Consider the following 12496-nt stretch of genomic DNA (forward strand, 5'->3'; position numbering starts at 1 on the left):
TCTAATCCTCTGATATTATTATTGGATCTGATTTTAATAGCTAACATCTCGATGGCCACAATAAATAGATTTGCCGATAGTGGACAACCCTGTTTCACTCCTCTTGACAGTTTAAAACTTTCTGAGAAATAGCCATTATTTACTATTTTACACCTAGGGTTACTATACATGTTAAATGCTCCAGGCATTTATATATAAACCCCAGTCGAACTTTATCAAATGCCTTTTCGAAGTCTGCTATGAATAGCAGGCCTGGTTTCCCATATTTTCCATAGTGTTCTATTGTTTCCAATACTTGCCTTATATTGTCTCCAATGTATCTTCCATGTAAAAAACCTGTCTGATTAGAATTAATAATATCCGACAATACCTTTTTAATTCTATGCGCTATACATTTTGCTAGAATTTTAGCATCACAACACTGAAGTGTAAGGGGCCTCCAATTTTGTAAATGGACTGGATCTTTATATTTTCCACTTCCTGTTTTAGTAATAATGAGATCAGACCTTCTTCTTGAGTGTCAGATAATCTACCATTTACATAGGAGTGGTTAAAACATGCTAATAACGGTCCTCTTAGAATATCAAAAAAGGTTAGGTATACCTCGACTGGTATGCCATCCAACCCTGGAGTTTTCCCAGACTTAAAGTATTTAATTGCATCCAGAAGTTCCTCCTCTGTAATTTCACCTTCACATGAGTCTTTCTGTGTGGCTGTTAATTTGACATTATCAATAGAAAAAAAATCTCTACAATTAGCTTCAGTTAGAGGAGATGGAGGCGACTGAAAAGAAAACATATGATTAAAGTACTTTGTTTCTTCCTTCAAAATATAATTTGGTGAATTATGGGTGACTCTGTCAATTGTAACCAGTTTCATGAAGTTATTTTTGGTAGCATTCCTATGTTGAAGATTAAAAAAGAATTTTGTGCATTTTTCCCCATATTCCATCCAGTTTGCTTTATTTTTATAATATATTACACTTGATCTTTCTTGAATAAGTTTCTCCATTTATTTTTGTTTTTCCTCTAATTTATTCTGAGCCTCTATGTTACAGTTTTCATTGCCATCTATCTGTTCTCAAATCAAATCAAATCAAATCAAATTGTATTGGTCACATGCGCCGAATACAACAGGTGCAGACATTACAGTGAAATGCTTACTTACAGCCCTTAACCAACAGTGCATTTATTTTTAACAAAAAAAGTAAAAATAAAACAACAACAAAAAAGTGTTGAGAAAAAAAGAGCAGAAGTAAAATAAAATAACAGTAGGGAGGCTATATATACAGGGGGGTACCGTTGCAGAGTCAATGTGCGGGGACACCGGCTAGTTGAGGTAGTTGAGGTAATATGTACATGTGGGTAGAGTTAAAGTGACTATGCATAAATAATTAACAGAGTAGCAGCAGCGTAAAAAGGATGGGGTGGGGGGGCAGTGCAAATAGTCCGGGTAGCCATGATTAGCTGTTCAGGAGTCTTATGGCTTGGGGGTAGAAGCTGTTGAGAAGTCTTTTGGACCTAGACTTGGCACTCCGGTACCGCTTGCCGTGCGGTAGCAGAGAGAACAATCTATGACTAGGGTGGCTGGAGTCTTTGACAATTTTAAGGGCCTTCCTCTGACACCGCCTGGTATAGAGGTCCTGGATGGCAGGAAGCTTGGCCCCAGTGATGTACTGGGCCGTACGCACTACCCTCTGTAGTGCCTTGCGGTCGGAGGCCAAGCAGTTGCCATACCAGGCGGTGATGCAACCAGTCAGGATGCTCTCGATGGTGCAGCTGTAGAATTTTTTGAGGATCTGAGGACCCATGCCAAATCTTTTCAGTCTCCTGAGGGGGAATAGGCTTTGTCGTGCCCTCTTCACGACTGTCTTTGTGTGTTTGGACCATGATAGTTCGTTGGTGATGTGGACACCAAGGAACTTGAAGCTCTCAACCTGTTCCACTACAGCCCCGTCGATGAGAATGGGGGCGTGCTCAGTCCTCTTTTTTTCCTGTAGTCCACAATCATCTCCTTTGTCTTGGTCACATTGAGGGAGAGGTTGTTGTCCTGGCACCACACGGCCAGGTCTCTGACCTCCTCCCTATAGGCTGTCTCATCGTTGTCTGTGATCAGGCCTACCACTGTTGTGTCGTCGGCAAACGTAATGATGGTGTTGGAGTCGTGCCTGGCCATGCAGTCATGGGTGAACAGAGAGTACAGGAGGGGACTGAGCACGCACCCCTGAGGGGCCCCCGTGTTGAGGATCAGTGTGGCAGATGTGTTGTTACCTACCCTTACCACCTGGGGGCGGCCCGTCAGGAAGTCCAGGATCCAGTTGCAGAGGGAGGTGTTTAGTCCCAGGATCCTTAGCTTAGTGATGAGCTTAGAGGGCACTATGGTGTGTTCTGTTAGACTTTCTATTTCCTTTCTTAGTATAAACTCTTTTGACCTAAATTGCTTTTGTTTTCGAGATGAGTACTGAATTGCATGGCCTCTAAAGGCACATTTAAAGGTGTCCCATACAATAAGGGGATTCGCTGTACCTATGTTATGTTGGAAAAAGTCAGTTATAAATTCCTTTGTTCTAATTATAAATAAATTATCATCCAATAGGCTTTGATAAAATTTCCAATATCCTCGCCCACGTGGAAATTCAGTAAGAGTAATGTATATGCCTATTATATGATGGTCCGACCGCATTTTGTCCCCTATCAACACTTTTTTTACTTTTGGTGCCAACGAGAATGAGATAAGAAAGAAGTCAAGACGACTAGCTTGATTCAGTCTCCGCCATGTATATCTCACTAGATCAGTATATTTAAGCCTCCATATATCTACTAGTTCTAATGTATCCATGACATTCACAATTTCCTTAAGAGCATGTGGGTGATTGTTTGTGGTGTGATTTCCTTTACGGTCCATTGAGCTATTTAAAACAGTATTATAATCCCCCACCATAATAATATTGTCTTGAATTGCTTGAAGGGTTGATCATTTATTATATATATTGTCAAAGAATTGTGGATCATCATTATTTGGTCCGTAAAGGTTAATGAGCCATATCTGTTTATGGTCCAATAGCATATTTAAAATAATCCATCTACCTTGTGTATCTATTTGGATAATTTGCACATTCGGATCGAAATTACTATTCATTAATATCATCACCCCTTTTGAATTTCTTTGCCCATGGGAGAAGTACATTCACCCCCCCCATTCTTTTTTCCATGCTACTTCATCTCGAATTGTTGAATGAGTTTCCTGTATACAATAGATATTATATTCCTTCTCTTTGAGCCATGTAAATATTGTTCTTCTTTTGTTATTATCAGCTAAGCCATTACAATTATAACTGGCTATACTTATTTCACCACACACCATAATGAAATACAAGTTTCAAGTCTATTTATCATTATATATGTTTGTAAATTTACCAATAAAAAATACCGTAATGATTGAGTGTCCATATAGCTGTACCGTGATATTTGCATTGCTACGGAGTAACCCTTCAATTGTTCTCCACTAATTCCCCCGCTAAAGCCCCTCCCCATCCCAAGTTGAGCCGTCATCCCAGTGATCAGCATCCCACCCACGTCCCTCCGGATCCCTACGGCCCCGAGAGGCCAGGACACATCCATCGAAAACAGCACACAGTGCCACCCACAAAACAGAAGCAGATTAACCGCCAAAAGCATTTCCAATGCTTTCACCTCTATATATATATCTATATAACTATTTGTAAAAAATTATGCATATCCTATTTTCCATCATTATCAATTAATATGCGTAATATTGTCGGCAGTTCACGCGTAGGATTTTAACATATAACCCAGATTGCCATTGTATTACATTTAATTCATTGACAAGCAATTATTATCCTAGCAAATAATTCCCGTGGTCCATCCCATACCCCCCCCCCCCAAAACATCCCCACCCCCCCCACAACAGATGCCAGACAAGCACACACGCACATACTCACATACTCCAACACACTCAACCCCCCTCCTCCACAATCCACCATAAAATCAGATACTCAACGGCTGTTATATCCCAGAGCCCAACTCGAGAAATAACCTGATTTACGAGTGCACATACAGTTAAAGCTGATTGAGAAAACATACAGTAGGTACAGCAGATCCCCTTATTGTATGGGACACTTTCAAATGTGTCTTTAGAGGCCTTGCAATTCAATCCTCAAAACAAAAACTATTTAGGTAAAAATTGTTCATATTAACAAAGGAACTAACAGTACAGATAGAAGCAATACAAACTGTACCATAAAGGCACAGAGAAGTTGGAGATAAAACAGAATGAACTGGAGGAACTTATTAAAGAAAGATCAAGTGTAATATATTATGAAAATAAAGTGAACGAGATGGAATAAGGGGGAAATATGCACCAATTATTTTTTTACCTTCAACATAGAAATGCTACCAAAAATAATTTACAGAAACTTGTTACAAATGATCCATGATTCACCAAACTATATTTTGAAAGAGGAAGCAAAGTACTTTAAGCATATGTTTTCATTTCAGTCTTCTTCATTTCCACTAACTGAAGTTAATTGTAAGGATTTTTTTTCTATTAAAAGTGTAAAATTAACAGCCATACAGAAAGACTCATGCGAAGGACAAATTACAGAGGAGGAACGTCTTGATGCAATTAAAGCCTTTAAGTCCGGGAAAGCTCCAAGGCTGGATGGCATACCAGTTGAGGTATATCAAACCTTTTTTGATGTACTCAGAGGTCCGCTATTAGCATGTTTGAACCACTCTTATAAAAATGGTAGACTATCAGATACTCAGCAAAAATATTTGATTTCACTATTACTGGAACAGGACCCAGGTGGTAAATATAAAGATCCAGTCCACCTAAAGAACTGGAGGCCCCTTACACTTCAGTGTTGTGATGCCAAAATTCTAGCAAAATACATAGCACATAGAATTAAAAAGTTATTGTCTGATATTATTAATCCTAATAAGACCTTTTTTTTTTACATGGACGATACATTGGAGATAATCTAAGACAAGTACTGGAAACAATAGAACACTATGAAAAATCTGGAAAACCAAGCCCGGTATTCATAGCTGATTTTGAAAAGGACTTTGACTAGAAGTATGACTAGAATTCATATATACAGTGCCTTGCAAAACTATTTATCCCCCTTGGTGTTTTTCCTATTTTGTTGCATTACAACCTGTAATTTAAATTGATTTTTATTTGGATTTCATGTAACGGACATACACAAAATAGTCCAAATTGGTGAAGTGAAATGAAAAAAATAACTTGTTTCAAAAAATTCTAAAAAAATAAATAACGGAAAAGTGGTGCGTGCATATATATTCACCCCCTTTGCTATGAAGCCCCTAAATAAGATCTGGTGCAACCAATTACCTTCAGAAGTCACATAATTAGTTAAATAAAGTCCACCTGTGTGCAATCTAAGTGTCACATTATCTGTCACATGATCTCAGTATATACAGTGGGGAGAACAAGTATTTGATATACTGCCGATTTTGCAGGTTTTCCTACTTACAAAGCATGTAGAGGTCTGTAATTTTTATCATAGGTACACTTCAACTGTGAGAGACGGAATCTAAAACAAAAATGCGAGAAAATCACATTGAATGATTTTTAAGTAATTAATTTGCATTTTATTGCATGACATAAGTATTTGATCACCTACCAACCAGTAAGAATTTCGGCTCTCACAGACCTGTTAGTTTTTCTTTAAGAAGCCCTGTTCTCCACTCATTACCTGTATTAACTGCACCAGTTTGAACTCGTTACCTGTATAAAAGACACCTGTCCACGCACTCAATCAAACAGACTCCAACCTCTCCACAATGGCCAAGACCAGAGAGCTGTATAAGGACATCAGGGATAAAATTGTAGACCTGCACAAGGCTGGGATGGGCTACAGGACAATAGGCAAGCAGATTGGTGAGAAGGCAACAACTGTTGGCAGAATTATTAGAAAATGGAAGAAGTTCAAGATGACGGTCAATCACCCTCGGTCTGGGGCTCCATGCAAGATCTCACCTCGTGGGGCATCAATGATCATGAGGAAGGTGAGGGATCAGCCCAGAACTACACGGCAGGACCTGGTCAATGACCTGAAGAGAGCTGGGACCACAGTCTCAAAGAAAACCATTAGTAACACATTATGCCGTCATGGATTAAAATCCTGCAGCGCACGCAAGGTCCCCCTGCTCAAGCCAGCGCATATCCAGTTAATACGTTTTATAGCTAGTGGAAACACCGCTATAGCAATGTTTACACTGTGTACTCGTTCACAAACTACTGCCTGCACGCACGCACTTATAGTGGGGAAAAAAAGTATTTAGTCAGCCACCAATTGTGCAAGTTCTCCCACTTAAAAAGATGAGAGAGGCCTGTAATTTTCATCATAGGTACAAGTCAACTATGACAGACAAATTGAGGAAAAAAAATCCAGAAAATCACATTGTAGGATTTTTAATTAATTTATTTGCAAATGATGGTGGAAAATAAGTATTTGGTCACCTACAAACAAGCAAGATTTCTGGCTCTCACAGACCTGTAACTTCTTCTTTAAGAGGCTCCTCTGTCCTCCACTCATTACCTGTATTAATGGCACCTGTTTGAACTTGTTATCAGTATAAAAGACACCTGTCCACAACCTCAAACAGTCACACTCCAAACTCCACTATGGCCAAGACCAAAGAGCTGTCAAAGGACACCAGAAACAGAATTGTAGACTTGCACCAGGCTGGGAAGACTGAATCTGCGATAGGTAAGCAGCTTGGTTTGAAGAAATCAACTGTGGGAGCAATTATTAGGAAATGGAAGACATACAAGACCACTGATAATCTCCCCTCGATCTGGGGCTCCACGCAAGATCTCACCCCGTGGGGTCAAAATGATCACAAGAACGGTGAGCAAAAATCCCAGAACCACACGGGGGGACCTAGTGAATGACCTGCAGAGAGCTGGGACCAAAGTAACAAAGCCTACCATCAGTAACACACTACGCCGCCAGGGACTCAAATCCTGCAGTGCGAGACGTGTCCCCCTGCTTAAGCCAGTACATGTCCAGGCCCGTCTGGAGTTTGCTAGAGTGCATTTGGATGATCCAGAAGAGGATTGGGAGAATGCCATATGGTCAGATGAAACCAAAATATAACTTTTTGGTAAAAACTCAACTTGTCGTGTTTGGAGGACAAAGAATGCTGAGTTGCACCATACCTACTGTGAAGCATGGGGGTGGAAACATCATGCTTTGGGGCTGTTTTTCTGCAAAGGGACCAGGACGACTGATCCGTGTAAAGGAAAGAATGAATGGGGCCATGTATCGTGAGATTTTGAGTGAAAACCTCCTTCCATCAGCAAGGGCATTGAAGATGAAACGTGGCTGGGTCTTTCAGCATGACAATGTTCCCAAACACACCGCCCGGGCAACAAAGGAGTGGCTTCGTAAGAAGCATTTCAAGGTCCTGGAGTGGCCTAGCCAGTCTCCAGATCTCAACCCCATAGAAAATCTTTGGGAGGGAGTTGATAGTCCGTGTTGCCCAGCGACTGCCCCAAAACATCACTGCTCTAGAGGAGATCTGCATGGAGGAATGGGCCAAAATACCAGCAACAGTGTGTGAAAACCTTGTGAAGACTTACAGAAAACGTTTGACCTGTGTCATTGCCAACAAAGGGTATATAACAAAGTATTGAGAAACTTTTGTTATTGACCAAATACTTATTTTCCACCATAATTTGCAAATAAATTCATAAAAAATCCTATTATGTGATTTTCTGGAATTTTATTTCTCATTTTGTCTGTCATAGTTGACGTGTACCTATGATGAAAATTACAGGCCTCTCTCATCTTTTTAAGTGGGAGAACTTGCACAATTGGTGGCTGACTAAATACTTTTTTCCCCCACTGTATGTCATGCAATAAAATGCAAATTAATTACTTAAAAATCATTCAATGTGATTTTCTCGCATTTTTGTTTTAGATTCCGTCTCTCACAGTTGAAGTGTACCTATGATAAAAATTACAGACCTCTACATGCTTTGTAAGTAGGAAAACCTGCAAAATCGGCAGTGTATCAAATACTTGTTCTCCCCACTGTATACACGTATTCTGAAAGGCCCCAGAGTCTGCAACACCACTAAGCAAGGGGCACCACCAAGTAAGGGGCACCCTGAAGACCAAGGAGCTCTCCTAACAGGTCAGGGACAAAGTTGTGGAGAAGTACAGATCAGGGTTGGGTTATAAAAAAATATCTGAAACTTTGAACATCCCACAGAGCACCATTAAATCCATTATTAAAAAATTGAAAGAATATGGCACCACAACAAACCTGTCAAGAGAGGGCCGCCCACCAAAACTCACGGACCAGGCAAGGAGGGCATTAATCAGAGAGGCAACAAAGAGACCAAAGATAACCCTGAAGGAGCTGCAAAGCTCCAGAGCGGAGATTGGAGTATCTGTCCATAGGACCACTTTAAGCCGTACACTCCACACGCTATGTCTGGCGCAAACCCAACACCTCTCATCACCCCGAGAACACCATCCCCACAGTGAAGCATGGTGGTGGCAGCATCATGCTGTGGGGATGTTTTTCATCAGCAGGGACTGGGAAACTGGTCAGAATTGAAGGAATGATGGATGGCACTAAATACAGGGAAATTCTTGAGGGAAACCTGTTTCAGTCTTCCAGAGATTTGAGACAGGGACAGAGGTTCACCTTCCAGCAGGACAATGACCCTAAGCATACTGCTAAAGCAACAATCGAGTGGTTTAAGGGGAAACATTTAAATGTATTGGAATGGCCTAGTCAAAGCCCAGACCTTAATCCAATTGAGAATATGTGGTATGACTTAAAGATTGCTGTACACCAGCGGAACCCATCCAACTTGAAGGAGCTGGAGCAGTTTTGCCTTGAAGAATGGGCAAAAATCCCAGTGGCTAGATGTGCCAAGCTTATAGAGACATACCCCAAGAGACTTGCAGCTGTAATTGCTGCAAAAGGTGTCTCTACAAAGTATTGACTTTGGGGGGGTGAATAGTTATGCACGCTCAAGTTTTCAGTTTTTTTGTCTTATTTCTTGTTTGTTTCACAAGCAAAAATTGTTTTGCATCTTCAAAGTGGTAGGCATGTTGTGTAAATCAAATTATACAAACCCCCCCAAAATCAATTTTAATTCCAGGTTGTAAGGCAACAAATTAGGAAAAATACCAAGGGGGGGTGAATAATTTTGCAAGCCACTGTAAATGCCTGAACTATTTTAATTTGAGAATCTCTTCTACAATGGGTTAAAGTTATGTATAGTAGCCCCAGGTGTAAAATAGTAAATAATGGCTACTTCTCAGAAAGTATTAAACTGTCAAGAGGAGTAAAACGGGGTTGTCCACTTTCGGCATATCTATTTATTATGGCCATCGAAATATTAGCTGTTAATATCAGATCCAACAATAATATAAAGGGGCTAGAAATCAAAACAAAGGTGTCATTGTATGTTGACGACTCATGTTTTCTTTTAAATCTGCAATTTGGATCCCTGCACAGCTTCATAGAGGATCTAGATACAGTGCATTCGGAAAGTATTCATAACCCTTTACTTTTTCCACATTTTTTACGTTACAGCCTTATTCTAAAATTGATTAAATTGTCTTTTTCCCTCATCAATCTACACACAATACCCCATAATGACAAAGCAAAAACAGTTTTTTTGAAATTGTTGCAAATGTATTACACATTTTTAACTGAAATATTATAGTTTCAACAACAAAAAAATCTGACTGAGAAAAATCGATTTGAATGGTCATCTTTCACACCCACTTAAGCCTTAGCACCACCCATCTCTTTAAGGATTCACAGTGTAGTAAACAACCAAAGATTTCAAGACTAAAAGTGGTGAAAGTAGTAGCAAAAAGTAGTAGTACAAATACAATGTATCTAGTCCTTGGCCTATATCCTAATCTGACTTTGGTGCAGGTCATGTTGTTCTTCACAGTACCGTCTCTGGTAAACACACACTACATCAAATAAAATCTAAGTTTATTTGTCACATGCACAGGATACAGATGGTGTAAGCAGTACAGTGAAATGTAAACGGTATATTGAAATGGTTACTTGCATAGTGGAGTCTTTTGTTTAGACATGTAGCTAGCTAGCTAAGCAATGAACCATAATCCCAACTCTAATGCCGCATTCAAAACATCTGGGAACTCTGGAGAGAAAAAAAACTCTGACCGAGAAAAATCGATTTGAACGGTCATCCAACTCGGAATTCCAACTCGGGAACTCAGGCCTCTTTCTAGAGCTACTACACAGATCATACATGTAACATTAGCTAGTGAGCCAGCCAGCTAACGTTAGCTAGCTAACAGTATGCTTTAACTTGCAATGAAAATGACTTTCTGACAGAATTAGAAACTTATAATATCTGAAAATGTAGCTAGACTCTTAACCGTATACATGGATGAACGCTTCTCCCTCTCTGTCATGGATGCCATGGTTTCCCTTAGTTTGAAGATGTAATCCGGAGACAGGTGTTTTATAAAACAGCCTAATTTCTGTGTTCTCTTTTTGGAACTCTCACCGCATATGGCAATCACCTCTCTTCTTCCACTGATTTCAAAACTCGGTCAACTTTTTCTGTGACAACGACACCATTTCTTCCCCACCATTGTCATCAGAAGACTCTACAATGTCTGATTCAATGAAAATGTTTTAACCTAAATCAGGGATTTCCTCATTGTCTGATTCATTTTCAGTCAGAGAGAGGCAGCATGGCACGATCATCCTCCAGAAAGTAGTCCATCACAACGTTTTCCCACTGAGCTTTGTCGATAGTGCTATTAACTTCAGGGCAGCAATGTTGAGAGCAGTAGCAAAACTAGGCTCGTATTAAACAATGTATTCTTATTTACAGATGGCATATTTGTTATTAAGGCACATGAATGTTCACATGTTCCAGAAGGCATTTGTGCCTATGTGTTGTGTGAGGAGGCTGGCTGGCTGGGTGAGATGAGATAAAATAAAGACGACTCCTGCTGAACAATACATACAGGCTCAAGGACGGAGTTGGTATGAGCTGGGCTCCATGGCTGCGCCCACGCACGCTCCACCACCGAAGTGGAAAATGAAGATACGTGGAGCTCTTATCTCGCCTTCAGTCCACTTCTCTATCCCTTATTATCCTTTCACATCAAAGTACAATGATGGATGGTATAAACACAGGGATAATTAAGTCCCTCTAGATTGATGCTGTGTGTGTGTGTGTGTGTGTGTGTGTGTGTGTGTGTGTGTGTGTGTGTGTGTGTGTGCGCGTGAGTGTTCCCCCTCCCCAGTGCTGGACTGTCCTGCGCTGACCCTGCAGAGCTCTCGTAGTCTAGACACTCTGTCAGACCTGAAGCTGCAGCGTCTGGAGGCGGAGCTAGAGGGGGCGCGGCATGAGGTCCAGCGGGCGTGTCAGAGGGAAGAGGAAATTAAGGCCAAGTGTGAGAGACTGCAGGAGGAGCTGAGACAGATCCAGAACAACCACATAGGGAGGGTCAGTGAACAACACACACACACCTAACACACTGGTATGTATAACAAACTGATATATTCTCCCACTATTCTCTAAAGCATAGTCAGTTCTGTCTAACTCTTGTTCTCGCCTGGCTCTTGCTGTCACATTTTGTCCAATCCTCTTCGAGCACCTGCATGCTAATGTAATTTCACGCTCTACTTCGGCAGGAAATGACTTCGCCGTGTGAGCAGTGTGATGTGGAGTGGATAAAGAAGGTGGGAGATGAGCAGTAAGTGACGACAACAACCATTTACTGTGTGACACCATAAGTCCTGCAACCATTTAGCTGCCAGAGAGAGGGAGAGGTAGGGCGGGACGGACGGAGAGAAAGCGAGAAGGACTATGAGAGAAAGAGTTTGTCTGAGAGAGAGAGACAGAGAGAGAGAGAAAGAGAGAGGCAGAGAGAGAGAGAGAGAGAGAGACCGAGACAAGAGAGACACAGAGAGAGAGAGAGAAAGAAAGAAAGAGGCAGAGAGAGTAAGAGAGAGAGAGAGAGAGAGAGAGACGGAGGGAGGGAGAGAATAGTAGCAGACAATAATGTTTCACTAGGATCTGTACCTGACTCATATCTGAAGGTCTAGACCAGGGATGGGCAACTTTGATGGGGACAGGGGCCACAAAAACTCATTTTACATTTACATTTTAGTCATTTAGCAGACGCTCTTATCCAGAGCGACTTATAGTTAGTGAATGCATACATTATTTTTTTATTGGCCCCCTGTGGGAATCAAACCCACAACCCTGATGTTGCAAACGCCATGCTCTACCAACTGAGCTACATAACTCGTCATGAGGGCCGCAGTGGCTCATGGGTCTGTGTACCCACCAGTGGCGGTCGGTGCTGTTTAAGATGAGGGAAGACGCTAATTATTTAATGAGCATGGCCTTATTTCTATTACAGCATATTGGATGACTGTCATTCATATTCCATTCACCCAGTTCAACGTAACATCGA

At 41.0% G+C, this 12496-nt stretch overlaps 1 protein-coding gene across 1 annotated transcript in view; it reads left to right on the forward strand.

Moving 5' to 3' along the window:
- LOC121547958 (TANK-binding kinase 1-binding protein 1-like) overlaps positions 1-12496 on the forward strand; it is a 45327-nt gene that overhangs the window by 15847 nt on the left and 16984 nt on the right. Inside the window, exons 5-6 of the mRNA XM_045209698.1 lie at positions 11318-11520; positions 11709-11770. Coding sequence (XP_045065633.1) covers positions 11318-11520; positions 11709-11770 — 265 coding nt within the window. The remainder of the gene's footprint in view (positions 1-11317; positions 11521-11708; positions 11771-12496) is intronic.

The sequence above is a fragment of the Coregonus clupeaformis genome, chromosome 31 (assembly GCF_020615455.1).
Source record: "Coregonus clupeaformis isolate EN_2021a chromosome 31, ASM2061545v1, whole genome shotgun sequence".
Classification (NCBI taxonomy): Eukaryota; Metazoa; Chordata; class Actinopteri; order Salmoniformes; family Salmonidae; genus Coregonus; species Coregonus clupeaformis.